Source organism: Solanum dulcamara, chromosome 4 (assembly GCF_947179165.1).
Source record: "Solanum dulcamara chromosome 4, daSolDulc1.2, whole genome shotgun sequence".
NCBI lineage: Eukaryota > Viridiplantae > Streptophyta > Magnoliopsida > Solanales > Solanaceae > Solanum > Solanum dulcamara.
Window position 1 is genome coordinate 16,517,964 of NC_077240.1, and position 19,006 is coordinate 16,536,969.

General features: G+C 30.9%; 1 protein-coding gene across 1 annotated transcript; it reads left to right on the plus strand.

Annotated features, from left to right (window-relative positions):
* Nucleotides 1-4,680: 4,680 nt before the first annotated feature.
* Nucleotides 4,681-6,362, plus strand: LOC129886649 ((+)-neomenthol dehydrogenase-like). The gene is made up of 5 exons (XM_055961428.1): nt 4,681-4,854; nt 4,941-5,193; nt 5,321-5,380; nt 5,628-5,807; nt 5,899-6,362. The coding sequence occupies exons 1-5, from the start codon at nt 4,820-4,822 to the stop codon at nt 6,274-6,276; spliced, it is 906 nt and encodes a 301-aa protein (XP_055817403.1). The 5' UTR covers nt 4,681-4,819; the 3' UTR covers nt 6,277-6,362.
* Nucleotides 6,363-19,006: the final 12,644 nt, after the last annotated feature.

Below are 19,006 nucleotides of genomic sequence, written 5' to 3' on the forward strand. Positions count from 1 at the left end.
TTTCTTCTTTCCTTATTTGGGTTCGATACACTTAAGCCGAGAATTTTTCGGAAACAACCTCTCTACCTTCGTGAGGTAGTGATAAGGTCTGTAATTAGTAGATATAACTTCCCAGAGATCGAGTGGAAGCTATTTCCCAAATCCAAAATATAAAAGACTTTTTTAAGCGTCGTGCTCTGATCCGCCTTTTATTCTTTGGGCTTTGAGCATTTAGCCATGGGCTGCTTCATTAGCTTTATTCTCATAAATGGGTCAGCACTCAGCTCCATACTGATTTGGTAGACCACTTGCCATTTTTTTTAAAAAAATAATGTGTTTTGTGAGAGATTTTAAAATGTCATATATAAATGATCTAACTAATCTAATAACTAAAGCCAATCATTATGGTGTCGTGGTTATGCAGACACCCCTACCTGTGTTCTAATTACTTAATATTGACTTGGAAGATCTCTTTAATATGAGTGCTAGTCTGGTTGTTTTCATTCCCTCCTTCAAGAAGAATGAAAAAATCGTAGACCTAGCAAAATAATAATAAAAAAAGGCGCAAAAATAAATAAGTAATATCAATTCAAGTATTATTAAGGCATTGTACATAAACAACAATTTGAAAGGATTTCTCAAAGCTTCAAAAAGTAAAGCAATTATATAACATATTCAACAAATGCTATAAATTGATTGATTGATGATTGTACATCCAAACTAAAAGAACAGGATTCTCATATTATACTTGAATTTAACACTTTTGTCATTTATCCAAGTATCATAGCAAACAACTAATATTTTCTAATGTAAAGGATATATACTTATTGACTATATATAGAACACAACTTGAAAGGATTTCTCGAAGCTTCAAAAAGTAAAGCAATTATATAACATATTCAACAAATGTTATTTCATGGGCCAAAAGTAGCAATGTCATGCGGATATTCTACTCTATTAGAAGCAACAGTGAGGAGCTTCTGCTGACTCATCGTCATGCTTGCTTCTCACGTTGCTTCTTCTTTGGCCCCGTGAGCTGCTCAATCAGCACATGGACATGTCTGTTTAAGCAGCTTGAGGATATATCTTTAATTATTTGATGATTGTTTTATTTTAATTTATTTGTCTTATTTTTATTGATTTATATATTTAAAAATCGTGTAAAAAATACTACTAATTGTGATGATGACAACTTAAAATAGTTTTAAAAACATGTTATGTAAAAGTATAAAAAATACTATAAATCACAACAATTAACTACTTAAAATATTTAAAAGACATATAAAAAGTTTAATTAATACTTGAATCAGTGTCGCATGAATAGGGATAGATTAATATCATATATTGTTTAAAAATGACATAAGTGTGATATAAATTATGATAATTAAAAAGTTAAAAATTAAAAGACATTATAAAAATTTTGACTTTCGAAATTTTATCAATGCCACATAAATTAAGATAAAAAAGTAACATATATTATTTAAAAATTAAGTAAAAAACTAGTATAATTTACAATAATTAATAATTTAAAATATTTAAATATCATATTAAAATTTAATTAATTTTTCTAATCTTTATCTATATCACATAAATTAAGACACAAAAATAACAGATATACATTTCTTGGGTAAGCAGAGAGAGAGAGAGAGAAAACAAAGAAAGAAAATACAGAGATTCGGCATGAAAGCCACCTATAACAGTGATTGGCAATCAAAACCATGTGGAGTAATATTAAGAATAGAACGATTAATTAAATGATAAAATTGCCCTCTATAAATTGATTATTGACTTAAAGCACATATGTTGATACACTATGTTACGTTGGAAAAAATGATTTAAAATTAATTTCAACTTTATACGGAAAAAATTAATTTTAGAAAAAAAAATCGTCATTTAATTTTTAAGAAAAATCAAAAAATCTTAATTTTAAAGATCTTAATAGATTTAAGTCTTAAAATTAAAGAAAATGGGTAAGAGGTTCTTATTTCCACTTTGAGAAAGTGCTAGCATTCAAAGTGGTCGCTAACGCGCGGTTATCCGACGATTTAAAAAATTATTTGACTAACTTTTGAAAATATTAATTTAAAAGAAAATGAAGACTTTAAAATTATTTTTTTTAAAATGATCAAACTTAAACATTGAAAATAATATATATGTATAAAAAAAAAAGTTTATCAAATGACTAAATAAAGATAGAAAATCATTTAAAGAGTAAATTAACATGAATTAGTTTATCTTTAGGGAAATTTCATTAAGTTAAAAAAAATAAATTAATATCTAAGCATAAATAAATAACATATGTAAATAAATTATTACAATCCGAATTAATATAAATAAATAATAAATAACACATTAAAATATGATCCGACACTTAGTTTCTGTACGCCTGGACTAAGCTGTTGGACCATAGTTTTTGTACGCCTGGACTAAGCTGTTGGGTCATCTGCGTTTTGGGTCTTAAGTCCATTTCCACTGTATATCGCATCTATATATACACTGTATATCGGACTATATATACATTGTATAGTGTATACAACATTATTTTTGTATATCGAATTGTATACCACCTGTTTGTTCCCTATATCTGTTGTATATCACTGTATATCAGACTATATATTTACTGTATATCAATGTATATAATATTGTTTTCTTGCATATTGAACTGTATATATACTGTATATCAGTGTATACAAATTGTTTTTCACCTGTATTTCATGTATACAACTCAATGTCAATATTCAAACCATATATATTAGCTTCCTTTCCATGTATCAACTTTTCAGCAATTTGAGCAAGATGATGGGAGATTCAAAACTCTACAATATGCAAGGATGAAGTCCAAAGATAGACTCGAATTGATATCATATGCACCAAAATAAAATTACATAAGCATCTACTCATTATAAGCTAAACCAAAGAATATATCATGATGTTTTAAGTTATCAAATTGATGGACATCCTAGAGGTGGCTAACAATATATATATATATATATGTAGATAAAGAAAAGGAAAGGAAAGAAGAAATATTTTCAAGTTTCTAAAGGACACGGAATTAATATATATGCTATACTAACTCAAATTTTAAAGAGAGAAACAATTAGATCATAGAAGTTCTAACTAAATAATAACTTAAGCATGTTTTTGTTATCTAAATTATGTTAAAAGAAGAAATTGAAAACATGAAAATCTATATTGTTAAAGAAAACTACTTGAAAAAATAATGAACAAAAGTAAAAGTTTTTCTGAAATAATCCTAACACATGCTGACTATAAAAAATTTCTATCATTAATCTAATTATTCTTAATACATGTTAACTAAAAAAAATAAGATTACGAATCAACTAAATATAAAACATGAAATAATTAAATAAAATAAAAATGAAAAAAGATTTTACCTCTTTCCGGGCAGCGAAACTGAAGACGAGTAGAAGACGACTACACAACCAACCAAGAGCTTGACGGAACTTCAATCAACAACAAAAAAAAAATTAAAAATTTAGACTCGAACTCGTGGGTTCGACGTTATAAGAACTCTGTTCTTAGCCTAAATTTCGACTTCAATCTCCTATTTTCCTCGAAGAAAAGTATAGATTGAAAGCTATAAATTTTCACAACTTTTAGGCTGGGGACAAAGAGTACAAAATCCTAGTCAAGTAAAGAAAATTTCTAACTTTGAGATGACAAAAAAACCTCCGCTCCTTCCTTCTTCTTGATGAGAATATGAGCCTTTATATAGGCTCAAAAAACTTCAAATTCTTCATGAATTTTCGAGGTGGGAGAATGAATTTTTTTTTAAAGAAAAAACTAAAAATTTCAAAAATACAGACTATAATTAAACTAACCTAAATAACATTGTATTTAGTTAAAAATAAAATCTTTTTGATATGATTTTTGAATTACCACATAAATAGTAATCAAAGATATAGTTATATAGAAATATGTACATTATACTAAAATTCATAAAAAGATAAAAATAGTTAAGAACAATATGAAAATATCTTTGTTTTTATAAAAGCTAATTAGCCATATTAAGTGAAGTATTTCAAGATGACATATTCTTAACAAAAATATTTAAGAACATACATAAATTGAAAATTATTTTTTTATTATTATCCTTTTAATTATTTTTTTAGAAAATGTAAATTAGTTAAGAAGCTTCTTTTTAAAGATGGGTAAATAAGGAGAAGAAGAATCACAACAATTCTTTTCACCTTTAAATAGTACATTTATTTTGAATTATAAAAAAAATTCCCAATAACACATTTAATATGAATCAGAGGGTGCCGCATTTATTAAAAAAAATGTATTGCACACATTAACAAAAATAGTTTCTCTAAAAAGTAAGCTAGTAAAAGGCTCTATTAACTCAAACCAAAACCACATATGAAGATATTTCAAATGTTTTTGACAAGTAACATCCATGCAAATGACACATACACATGTTGAGTGACACAATATGATAGCTATGCATGAGTGATAAATGTCGATCGATGGAGCGAAACGTGTCATTTGAATGAATTTAAATACAGAAACATAATTTAAAAAAATATGTATTTTGCCATAAGTTTTTTTATTTTTTTAATATTAGATATTCGTTAAAAAAAAATTATGACAAAATACAACTTAAATAGGACAGTAAAAATAGGACATCCCATAAAAAAATTACAAATTATATTAACCTATTTATTTATCAGTTTAATTCATTTTTATCCCCGCTTAAATTCAGTCCAACCCAGCTCATTGGAAACCCAACTTTAGATCAAATATAAATTAACTCTCACATAAGAAGAGCCTGGACCTTGAACTCTAGTCTTTCTTTTACACACAACTTCATAAAACCATGGCTGAAGCTCCAAAATTCTTGGCAAATAAAAGGTGTTCAATTCTACATATTTCATAAGACTTTCTTGGCATTAATTATTTATTTTTCTTATGGTTTTTTAATTTGTTATGATGATCAGGATTGCAGTTGTGAGTGGAGGGAACAGAGGGATAGGACTAGAAATATGTAGACAACTAGCCTCACAGGGTGTAGTGGTAATTTTAACATCTAGAGATGTGAAAAAAGGAGTTGAAGCTATTGATGTGCTAATTAAGGAGTCATGTGGCCTCTCTAAGTATCTTATTTTTCATCAACTTGATGTCACTGATCCTTCCACTATTGCAAAATTAAAAGACTTCATCAATCACAAATTTGGCAAACTTGATATCTTGGTATGTAATTCTTTCTCTAGTACTCCTTTTGGTATTAAATTTGTACAAAGTGAGAAAAGATATATAATACACAGACAATATGCTTTTATTTTGTACTGAGGAAACATTACAACCTTGCAATATGCAGGTGAATAATGCTGGAGTTCTTGGAGTGCTTATGGATAAAGATGCTATTACAAGTAAAGAAGTAAGTGAAACAACTACTTTTTACTCATATTAAGTGAATTGTTGGGCTTAATAAACTTAAAGAACATAAATTAACTGTTATTTTTCACTATTACTCTTTTGATTATCCTATTCTGCTAGAAAATGTGATGTCGTTAAAAGCATCAGGTAACAATTTTCTTAAACTTTAAAGAATTTAGTTATTTTGAACTATTGAAGTATTTTCTTTTTTTGGCGCAATCGTATATAATTTTGTGTTGGCTTTGCAGGCAGCAGATCCATTCCTTGAAGGGCTAAAAAGAGCTACTCAAACTATTGATGTAGCTGAAGAATGTATAAAGACAAATTACTATGGAACAAAACGGTTAATTCAAGAACTATTACCTCTACTTCAATTATCTGATTCACCACGTATTGTCAATGTCTCCTCTACTGCTGGAAAATTAGAGGTAAATATTGTATTCTAGTAGCTTTTTTTGTACTTCCTCGTTAGAATTCTTGACTCCGTCACTAATTTATTTTGTTACAACGTTGTTTCAGTTTATACGCAATGAATGGGCTGTGGGTGTGTTAAGTGATGCTAGGAATCTAACAGAAGATAAAGTGGATGAGGTTTTGAATGCTTTTCTTAAAGATTTCAAAGAGGATTTGATAGAAATCAAGAATTGGCCTCTAATTGTACCTGCTTGTGCAGTATCTAAAGCAGCCACAAATGCTTATACAAGGATATTGGCCAACAAATATCCAAATTTTCTCATTAACTGTGTTTGTCCAGGTTATGTCAAAACTGATATGACCGGAAACTGTGGCACATTAAGTGTTGAAGAGGGTGCTGAAAGTCCTGTTTGGCTTGCTCTTTTACCCGAGGGAGGTCCATCAGGAAAGTTTTTCAATAGGAAAGAGGTGTCATCTTTTTAATAAAACTTAATTGGGACACCCCGCCCAATGTAATATGTATTGTTGCATTAGTATTTAAATGGAATACAAGCTACCTACAATTTGTAACGTCATTGCCTTTGTTTTTCATCTTTCTTTTGTGATAAAGCTATAAAGAAATTTAGATTCCTTCCTAAAATGGCAGTGTAAAAAGTTTAGGATGTCGAACTCAAATATATGATTTTGCACATTAATGATCAAATAAAATATTTTTTTAAAAAATAAAAACCTATGAGGAATTATTGTAGTATTGTGATGTGAGTAAAAGATTAATTATATTACTTACCCAAGGAGAAATAAACTAAATCAGCTTAGTATTTTTTTTATAATTAATTAGTGGAAATAACTTCCCCCGAGATCGATCAGAAGCGTCGAAAGGAAAACTAAACAAAATATATCCTGAAAATTATTTTCACTCCTGACTTTCTCAAATTGTGAAATGGGTGAAAATTATTTTCACCCCAACTTTGTTTTTAAAATCAAATTCTTCTCTCAACTTTGAACAATAATCAAACTCTCCTTTTATTTCATGCATTGTCCATTTTAACCTTTTTATATCACATTTATTTAATATCTTTTTATATTATAGATAATTTACTTTTTAATATAGATATTTGTAACTATTTTTTAAAGTTCTTTAATATTTTTAAAATTTTATCACAAAATTTAATATTATTCTTATGACTGTTATTTCAATATAATATGCATTAAATGTGTATATGTATGTATGCATATATTTTTTCTTGCGTTTCATATTACTTGACTCTTCTTGATATATATGACACCTCTTAAAAAAATAATTAGAGGTGTATTTTACTAAACTAACATTATTGATAATATTTTAAAATCTTAAATTTGACTATTACTATTTTATGCAGTTATTTAACACTAAGGATAGAAATAAAAAGATATTAAAATTTTCTTAAATTTCATAAATTGGACAAGTAAATTAAAACAATTGTAACGACTTGTTTCTGTTGTTATGGATAGGCCAATGAGGAAGGATTTTTGGGCCAGAAACTTCGGGTAGTAACTTCGAAAAAAGTTAGCTTAGGCCAAAATTGAACGAATTCTGAGTCAGGTGAAGTCTAGGGCTACCTTGTGAATAGAGGGACATCGAATCTCTGATTTATTTGGACAAGCTGATAGCCAAGACGATATGGAATATTTACTGCTCTACGGAATCGCATTCGGGTGAGTAAAACTCTCGAAATTGAATTTGACATGAAGGGTATATTTTAATAAGTCTTGGAAAGGGTGTGTGTTGTGAAATGGGGGCTTGAAGCTCAAACTTTGAGCTCTCTGTTTTCGTGAAACCCGTTAGAGCGGGACGCCAGAGTGGGATAGTCCCGCCAAAATGAGACAGTCGCAAGACTTATGTCGAGAAAAACCCCAGAACGGTAGATTTTTACAAAAACAGTTCTTAAGACTTCAAAAGGTGACTTAGGGCGATTTTCATCAATTTTCCACGGATTTCCACGCTTAAGGTAAGAATTTTACTCCCTAAATTTATCTTTTGATTCCTAGATACTAGAAACTATGATTGATAATCATTGGGGGAAGATTTGAACTGAAAACTAATAGTGGAAAATAGCCCTAGGATGGGGTTGGGATCATGAGTTTGGCTTAGGATGAGAATTGTGTTATTTTTCATGATAATTAGGCCATTATGTTGATCATTTATATGTATTTACGGTTTCTAGATCAAGAACGAAAGGAACGAACCCAGGAGGGAAAAGCTCATTCACTGTAAGGTTGTTGAAGATTGAATTTGAGGTAGGTGATGGTTTTGTTTTCCGTATGTGTTTCATATACTTGTTAAATTGCTTAATGATATACATATGTGCATATGAGTAGAGAAACATGAAAGATTATGTGTGAAATGATCACTTGCTGGCCTGTTGTGTGATGAACTTGTTCTTGGTGATAAAATATTGAATATTGAATGTGATTGTGGCTATTCTATATGACTGAGATCGGGTGTCATATTCCAACATATATTTAGATCGGGTGTCACATTCCGACACATATTTGAATCGGGTGTCATGTTTTGATACATATTTGAATCGAGTGTCACTTTTTGACACAAATCTTGAATCGGGTGTCACGTTCCGACATAAAGTTGTGTGTTTGTAGGTCCCATGAGAGAACCCTGTATGAAGTTATAGCATGTTGAAGTTATAGTACTGAATATTGTTGGAGATGAGATTGGTTAACTTATTCTGTATATGTGTGCTTGTCATGATGAGTTTACTTATCTATGATCCGCTTACTGGCTAACCGCGTGATCCTAATAGTACACTATTGATTTTGTGTACTGATACTATACTTGCTCTGTTTTTGTTGAGTACAAGGCATATTCAGCCGACTGCGAAGACACTTTGCCTAGAGGAGTAGGTACCTTGTTCGAGTCCAAGGATGAGTTATTCTGTCATGCTGTCGTGAACTTTCTCATCTATTTCTTTCGGGACCTAGATTTTCAGACACTTTGTTAACTCTTAATGACTTCTTTTGGGAATTGCATTTTCCTTTCTAGACTTATTTATTGTTAGAGTTTTGGTACGATGACTTTCAGTTTCTAGGATGTTTTTACTTTCGCAATGTTTGGGTTGATAACTAGATGGTTTCTGAGTTTATGGGTACTCAATTGTTGTTTCTTGATTTAAACCTGCTTCCACATCTTTAAACTTTTGTATACATTGAGATTTTGTTAGTTAGGCTTAAATGAGGGTTCTCCCACTGGAGGGTTATTGTGGGTGTCAGTCACGACGGGTTGGGGTCGTGACAATATCTATTTTTAGAATGAGAGTCAAGTAATATAAATGGCGATGAATATTCTCTTCTATATAAATAAACAAGTTTTGATTGACATTGATGGAGTGTTACATAAATTATAATCTAAAATAATTTAAAATCTAAATAATACAATCTTTAAAAATTTATCTTTAATTAAATTAATTATTTGTATTTTTCCTACATTGAAATATATTTTTATAGTTATTATTCTTTGCTATTTTCACTTATATAAATAAATATTAGAGTTTTGATTATAATTAATAAAATTAATTTTCTCATTATAAAACATCATTAACTTATATACTTTATTAGTATTTTTCACTTTTTTGTCCAAAAAATAATGTTTATGCTTTTATGAAAAAATTTGTTACATTAAATAAAAAAATCATAATTTTTAAAGAAGTAAAAAAAATTATAATGAAAGGATATAATAGGCATTTAAAAATTTTAATTAGGATAAATGGGAGTTTGATTATTGTTCAAAGTTAAGGAGAGAGTTTGATTTTAAAATCAAAGTTGGGGGTGCAAATGATTTTCACCCATTGTGAAACTATTTACTCAAATTGGAGCCAACCCAAACGATCTATCCTTAATGGATTGATGACCCAAACTATTTACCCTCTTACCCTATTTTCTTATTTCGTGCATGACGTCAACATCACTGCTATAAATTAATCCTCCGTGATACTCCATCAGTATATTAATACTATATTGAAATCATATAGGACTGAGCTTAATTCTTTGTGGTACTTCATCGGTGTATTGATACCCTATCAGTATCATATATAATTGAGCTCTTTTTTAAGAAATAAAAATGAAACAATTAAGAAAAAATTATTAAAGTCATAATTTTATTTATTCAACTCTAAATTAATAAAAATATATTCTTTGTGATACTCCGTTGGTATATTGATACCATATCAGTATCATATAGGACTGACTTAATATTCTTTAATACTCTGTCGGTATATTGATAACCTATCAGTACCATATAGGTTGGGTGTTGACGTCAGCATGATGTCGGCGCGCAAATTTTAAAATAAAAAAAAATATGAAAGTAATAGGACATTTAAAGATAAATATTTTTCCTTTTTGAGGTATAAGCGTTCTTTTTCCAATCCAAAATTTAAAAGGCTTTTAGGCGTTGTGTTTAGGAGGTGTAAGTGTTCATTAGCTTATTCTCATAATTGTGTCAGCTCCATATTGATTTGGTAGGCTACTTACCATTTTTATTTTTTTATTTTATGTCTTTTTTGTGAGAGATTTTAAAATGTCATATATAAATGATCTAACTAATCGACTAAAGCCATCATTATGGTGTGGTGGTTATGAAGACACCTACCTACCTGTGTTCTAATGACTTAATATTGACTTGGAAGATCTCTTTAATATGAGAGCTAGTCTGGTTGTTTTCATTCCCTCCTTCAAGAAGAAGGAAATAATCGTAGACCTAGCAAAATTTTAAAAAGGCACAAAAATAATAAGCAATATCAATTCAAGTATTAGTAAGGCATTGTACATAAACAACAATTTGAAAGGATTTCTCAAAGCTTCAAAAAGTAAAGCAATTATATAACATATTCAACAAATGCTATAAATTGATTCTGATGATTGTGCATCAAAACTAAAAGAACAAGATTCTCATATTATATTTGAGTTTAACACTTTTATCATTTTATCCAAGTATCATAGCGAGCAACTAATATTTTCTCAATATAAAGGATATATACTTGTTGAATACATAAAGAACAACGTGAAAGGATTTCTGAAAGCTTCAAAAAGTAAAACAATTATATAATATATTCAACAAATGCTATTTCATGGGCAAAAAGTACCAATGCCATGCGGATATGAAGAAAATATATAGTAGATATTATTTTCCCTCTTGATTCAATTTTGGACGGGATGACCGAACCAAATTTACGATGCATCAAATTACTTCATTTGGTCCATATTAAGTGAAGTGTTTCGGGATGACATATTCTTAACAAAAGTATTTAAGGACATAAATCGAAAGCTATTTTTCTATTATTATTCTTTTGATTATTCTTTTAGAAAATGTAAGTAGTTAGCTTCTTTTTAAAGAATGATAAATATGAAAGAAAAAGAATCACAAAAATTATTTTGACCTTTAAATAGAAAAAGTGTCAACAATACATTTAATATGTACTAGTGGGTTCGCATTTATTAAGAAAAATGTATTGCACACATTAACAACAATGTGGATTTAATTCTTCATACTGGAGGTGATTCCACCATCGACAGCCAAATTATGAGCACTAACATAAGCGGATTCATCCGACGCCAAAAAAAGTGCTTCTTCTGTTATGTGTTTCGTGCTCAACGTAACACCTTTCAAGTTAGCACATCCAGATATAGAAGCTTCTAGGTATCTAGCATTGCAGCCGTACGTTTTGCATACCATCGGCGTAGCTATGCCATAAGGCGACACAGTTCACTCTAATTCCACATTGCCCCAGCTCCAGTGCAGCCGCTTTCACCACGCCTACGATGGCGTGTTTCGATCCCACGTAGGCTAACGGAGCTGGACCAGCTAGGATAGCCTCTGGCTTGCCGTACATATTATGGAGCCGCGGATTTTTTTAGCTACCATGACTCTAGCCGCGTGCTTCACGGCTAACGCGGATCCCCGCATATTAACAGCCATTGTCCTGTCAAACACCGTCATATCCATTTCGAGAACGCTCCTGAGGGAGCCTAGGGTGCCCACGTTGCTGAACATTATGTCAAATGTACCGTATTTTTCGACAACGTAGGCGACAACTTCCTCGACTTGTTTCTCGTCGGTTACTGATGACCCAATAATGTTCTGAGTTTTGATAATGGCAAAGGTGAACCAAGTTCATACACGTTACAAGACATAAAGATTAAAACAAAAAGGGCTATCTAGCCGAGCTGGTACAGAATACCCGGCTTTAGAGCTCAACAAAATGAAAATAAAAAGTCAATAGCAACAAACAAGGAAAGTGATATAATAAGGACTCCTAAAAGGAAAAGAATTAGGTGGACAAATAGTTTTCCAAATAGGACTCAATAAAGTTTATATTTGCACACTATAAAAGGGAAGCTATGACATTAATTGCAGCGGCTTCTTGAAAAATCTGATCAAGAGTTTTCTGTCAAGCAAGAGGCAAAGCAGCAGTTCAAGAGAAAAACATTGAAAAAAGAAGAACTAGAGTTAGGTTTTCTTTCTGAAAGTTAATTCATGTGTTTGAACTCTACTTAAGAATATTATTGAATTATAATTTTCTAAGGTAGAAAGTGAAGCTTGTAACAAGAAGTGAGTTTAACTTCTTGAAGAGTTCGAGTTGCGATTATAGTTAATCGTTAGAGTTTAGTGATTTGAGTTAATTTTTTAATTATTGAGTTGTAATCTAAAACTGCTCTTTGAAAGATTAGTGAAGTTTGGTGAAAATTCTATGAGTGTAGGTTGTGGTTTTTCTTCCCTTGAGCAAGGAATATTTCCACAATAAATTTTGTGTCTTGTCTTTACTGTTATTTTCGTGTTACTAGTTCAAGAACCTGATTCTTGAATTCGTTAGGTGGTATAGGTTTTTTCAATTGGTATCAGAGCAGGTCTTTTCACTCAAAGATTCAAATCTTGAAAAGGATCAATGGTTGCACCACCCACAGCACAAGAAGGACAATCATAGACAGGGCCACCACTATTCAATAGAAAATACTACGGATGGTGGAAAAAATAGGATGATGGATCATCTGATAGGAGATAATTCTGACCTCTGAAATGTTATCCTTGACGGACCTACTATTCCTATAAAAAGTGGAACAGATGGGACAATACAGGTACCAAAATACAGGAAGGAGTGGAATACGGAAGACAAATTGGCAATTCAAAACAATGCAAGGGATAAGAAGATTTTAATTTATGGAATAGGTCCAGATGAATGCAACAAAATATCTTTCTGTCAGAATGCAAAGGCAATATGGGACATCTTGCAAACTATCCATGGGGAAACAAATCAAGTCAAGAAATCTAAGATCGATAATCTAAATCGACAGTATGAACTGTTCAGAATGATGGATGGAGAAACAATTCAAGACATGCATACTAGGTTTACTGCCATAACCAATGAAATCTACTCTCTGAGAGAAGTAATTCCAATCTGAAAGGCTATCAGGAAACTCCTAAGTATTCTCCCTGAATCATAGAAAAGCAAAATAGAAGCGATTACTGAGGCACGCGATCCAAACTTATGATGATGGACAAACTCATTGGAAATCTGCTGACCTATGAAACTAAGAAGAATAAAGAGAAAGAAATCGGAGGCAAAAGGAAAGAGAAGAACCTAGTGCTTAAAACCACTAAGAAAGATGATTTTGAAGAAGAGAATATAACATTAATGATGAAAAGGTTTCAAAAAATGCTGAGAAAAAGGCAAACAAGTCAGAGATGACAATCTCAAAGAACCAGTGACAAAGACTTGAGAGAGCAATTATGTCACAAGTGCGGAAGTCCAGACCACTTCATCAAATTCTGCCCACTATGGGCCATGAAGTACAAAAAGAATAATCTTGAAAGAACCAAAGAAGTCAGGAGTGATCAATACATTCCTACAAATCGAAGAATGACCAATCAAGAGGCTGACATGACTATGAAGAAAGCTTTTGCAGCAATGGAAAATTCTTCTGGAGAAGTGTCTGATGAGATTGAAGCTGAAAATCAGTCATTACTGGCAATGGAAGGATAAAGGGAGTACGACTTTCTAGCATTAATGGCAATTGCATAGTCAGAAGATGAAGAGAATCATTATCAGTTGAAAGACACAATCCTAGCTCTGATGGCTGGGACAAATTCAAAAGAAGATGAAGAGGACACCAAGTAGTCCAAGGTAAGCTTTCATCAAATCAAAGAAAATCTTCATCTCTATTCCAAAAGGAAACTAGAATCTCTATCTGGTGTACTCATCGATGCATATCATTAAAAATATGTTGCAAAAGAATAGATGTTGGATGAATATTTAGCTTTTAGAACAGAGAATGAGACTTTAGAAGCCTTAAACAACAATCTTCAAGAAAAAATTAATGAAATGAACTCCTCTAGGAAAGAAAAAAAGTACAAACCAATGTACACCTTGCTCTCGATGAAACTATTAAAAGGTTAAACAACGAATTACAACTTTTAACTAAGAAGAATGAGGCACTGGTTGAAGAACTCAAAAACATTAAAAGGGAATTGGAGATCAATATGAGATGGACTAAGTCATCTACAATGCTTGATGATATTCAAAGAAGTCAATCCTCAACTAAACATGAAATAGGTTTCAAGAATAATTCTATAAAATCTGGTGAAAATTATTATGATATGCCATGTACTCACTGTGGACAAAATAGTCATCAAACACACTTGTGTACAAGAGAAACATAGCTATTAAAAACAATCTAACCTATATGTGAAAAAATACATCTCTTTAATACATAAATAAATAAAAAATGGCTAAACAGGGACAACAAACATAATTGACTATGGAAGAATTAAGTAAACATCAACAACCAACAAAATCAATCAAGTTCACCTAACAAAAATCTTATAAAAATGTAAATCATCAATTCCAACAAAATAAAAAGTGGTCAAACCTAAACAAAATAAATAATAATAGTAAATGAATAAAGTAATGGATAATAGTGAAAGTAATAGCCAAAGTAAACAAAATAATGGATTTCATTCAATCATTCATAGACTAATGTAAAATGTAAACTTAAACTAAAATTTCCGTTTTTTAAAATAGGGAGGCCTCAAAAATTGACGGAGAGATTTTTTCATTGGTCATGGACTTGCAAACAGTTTAAAAAGGAAACAAACAAAATTGAGGTAAAGAAATAACATTACAAACGTCCGAATTAACTAAAAATGTCGAACAAAATGGCCCAAACAAAAATAGTAAACAAAACTTAATGGAGAATCATTAATAATGACCGGAGAAAATAAAAACACAGAAAACAATGGCTAGAGTTTGAACTCCTTCGTCCAGATCTGAAATGAAAAACAATATACGTAGAAATGCAATAAAATATAGCAACAAGAACAGCAAAATCATAAAACAAAGTGAATCAACATTTATGTCTAGTTAGATTCGGGAGCGAAAGCTCAAACCTAACCAAAAATAAAGTGTGTTTGGGCTGGAAAAAAAGAAGATTTTGATGAGTTTGGTGGTTGTTGGTTGATTTTAATGGAGAAATGTGAAGGAGAGGGATAAAGTAGTGAAGAAGAGTTAAAATTGGTGTTATTTATAGTGAGGGTGGGAAATAGAGTGGAGAATAAGAATAAATATTATGAGCGTGTTTTTTTCCAGGAGAATTAGAGATGAGAGAGAAAGAGTTTGAAAATGATTGTAAAGGTGTAGAAAATTATAGTGTATAGGTGTTGAACTTTTGTTGTAGTTGTTGATGGGTGTTTTTTTTTTAAGAAAGAATAAGGTAGGAGAAGAGAGAGAGTTTGAAAATGATTATATAGGTGTAGAAAATTGTGTGTGATTAGTGGGGTAGGTAAAATTGTGGTAAAAATTTGTGTGATTAGTGGGTAGGTAAAATTGTGTGAAAAATTTGTGTGATTAGTTAGGTAGGAGTAATTGTGGAAAATTTATATGATTAATGGGGTAGGTATAATTGTGGGGAAATTTGTGTGATTAGTGGCTACTTATAATTGTGGGAAAAATTTAATATTTATCTGTATTTTAATGTATTCCTAAACTGTGCTAAAAATACTAAAATGATTATGAACAAATATAACAGATGACATGTAAAAATGTAAATTAATGAACTATTATAAAAAAATAGCTATAATTGAAACTAAATAAAATAAATTGATAAAAATCTTAATCTAAGGATAATTATAGATAAAATTGATTTAAAATTGTAAAAATGCACTTTTGAACTATTTAACAAATAAAATACTTAAAAGTATGAACTTTAAAAATATCGGTCCAAAATTTGGTGTCAACTGTTTCGACCTTCTATATCTGCGGACTGTGCTAAAAGTATAATTAATGTAAAAATAATATGTATCGATATATAACACAAAAAAAATGTAATCGATATTTTGGAAGATATACTATGTTGTAAAGAATAAATTATAGTGCTATGTTGTGTACGTTTGTTGATGACTGTAAAAATATTGTGACTATAAAAATTTACAATAACAATAAATGGATAAGAATCCTATTATTTATGAAACTAAGAAAAGCACATCCATAAATTATTAAAAGGAAAAAGATGAGAATAAATTTATGAAAATTCTAAAATAAGAATACTTATTAATAATTCAAAAAAAACTAAAAATGTGTAAATAATAATTTGTGTTCTTTAATGATCAAGAAGTTTGAAGAAGTTAATTTTGAGCATAGAGAGCCAAAATTGGGTATCAAATATGTTGCACTTCAAATCTCCTTTTAACTCTTGTATGGTCATCATCCCTTTATTTCTCACTTCAGAGTGTTTGGTTGTCTTAGTTGTGCTTCCTCAACTAATTCGTCAGATAAGTTTGCACCTAGATCAGTCCCAAGCATATTCATGGGATACTCTTTAACTCAGAATGGGTACATCATTGATGCTCTTCACTCCAAAACCTTTTTTGTTAGCAGAAATGTAATATTTCAGGAATCTATATTTCCATTCATTCATGTTAAGTCTTGTGGCACTCCACTTTTCCCTATCATAGAACTTTCTAGTTTGTATCCTATCTCACAAACTCAACCAAATATTGTCCTACATGATATAGTCTAGGGGGAGCCTCCTTTTCAATCTAGTTCTCCTTCTGAGCCTTTTGTCCAACCACCTACTTTTGTTTCCCCTTCTGCACCTCCTCCTACAATCAGGAAGACCATCAGAGTTAAACATTCACCAGCTTGGCTGAATGATTTTGTGACCATTAGCTCCTCTACTTCACAATCCTGTGCCTATTCATTGTCATCATATGTTACTCACACCAATTTGTCTTTCTCCTACCAATATGGTTTGTCTGTGTACTCCTCTATTCCTGAGCTTACTTCTTTTAAACAACATCCCAAGACCTTTCCTGGATCAAGGCAACGCAGTAAGAAATTGTTGCTTTAGAGGATAATCATACATGGTCTATTTTGGATTTCCCAACTAGAAAGAAACCTATTGGTTGCAAATGGATATACAAGGTAAAATACAAGGCATCAGGAGAAGTTAAAAGGTATAAGGCAAGACTTGTGGCTAAGGGGTATAGTCAACAAACTGGTTTAGATTATTCTGAAAACTTTTTCCCTGTTGCTAAGATGGTTACTTTCAGGTCACTTGTAGCTCTTGTTGCTTCTAATCAGTGGTCTATATATCAAATGGATGTGCATAATGCCTTTTTCAATGGTGACTTCTTAGAAGAAGTGTATATGCATATTCCTGAAGGGTTTGCCAGACAGGGGGGGTCTATGAATGTTTGCAAATTTCATAAGTCATTATATGGACTCAAACAAGCCCCAAGACAGTGAAACAGGAAACTCACTAATGCTCTAATTCAAATGGGATTCACTGAGGGTCACTTTGATTACTCTCTATTCACAAAAAAGTCAGATGGACAGCTAGTAATCGTCCTAGTATATGTTTATGACTTAATAGTTATTGATAATAATCAGGACATGATCATTCAAGCAAGGGAAGATTTGAAGAACAAATTCAAAATGAAAGATCTTGGAGAACTTAAGTTCTTTCTGGGAATTGAAATGGCTAGACCACACGAGGGAATAGTAATGAGTCAAAGGAAGTATACTTTACAATTAGTGGCAGAAACTGGACCGAGTGGGGCAAAACTAGCCACGACTTGAAGTGAATCAGAAACTCACCTCTATGGAATATGAAAAACATATACCAAATACAGGAGCACTTGAAGATGACGTTTTAGAAGATCCAACAGCATATCAGAGGCTAGTGGGAAGGCTATTGTATCTTACAATGACTAGACTTGATATAGTATTTGTGGTTCAAGTTCTCAGCCAATACATGCATGCTCCCAAGAAATCTCATATGAAATCTGCTATGAGGATAGTGAGATACATCAAAGGAACTCCTGGACTAGGAATGCTAGTGCCAGCAAAAGGAACAATATATACGTGATCAAGTAAGTTGGGAATTATCACCAGCAATACTAAGCCAAACACTAATATTTTAATTTTTGAGAAAAAATATAACTAATATGGAACTAATCAAGAAAGCAAGTATAATGATCAATTGTCACAAATATGGATACGAAAAAAATCATTCTTCAGTAACGATCCAGTGTATTTCACAATTTTACAAATAAGAGTGAGTTTATGTTAATTAGTCTCAGGTAGCAATTTTACATTAGTTCCTCTCAAACACTAACAAAACTTTCTAGTTGGCTATCTCTAGCGCAAGTAAGCACAATAAGTAAACTTTCTACTATCATTAGCTTGAACTATTAGGTAAGGATTAATGTCACAAATTATTAGTAATTAAATTTTTTATGAGTAAATGGATGAATTCTACCGTTAGCTACTCCTTAAAAAACATTAAAGAACAAGAATGATTAAAGAAACATTAACTCACTTCATTAAAGATAAAAATTATTCAATACACAAGCAAAATATGAGATTTAAACCAAACTTTAATAATGAATACTTTCATAAACAAGATTCAAGTAAGGAATAAAATACTACATACTTAGATATTCAATATGAAGCAATAAATTAGAAAAAAAATGGAGAAAAGTTTAAGAGACTTCTCATCTAAATCTTCAAATCTTCAACCTTAAGAATGGTGTGGAACCCTAGCTCTCAAAAACTTGTGTTTTCCTCCGAAGATGACAATAAATTTTCCCAAGTTATGCTTTTATATATCCTCAATTTTTCTACATCAAAATATGATCAAAATAATCTTAGATTTTCAGAATTATTTTTTG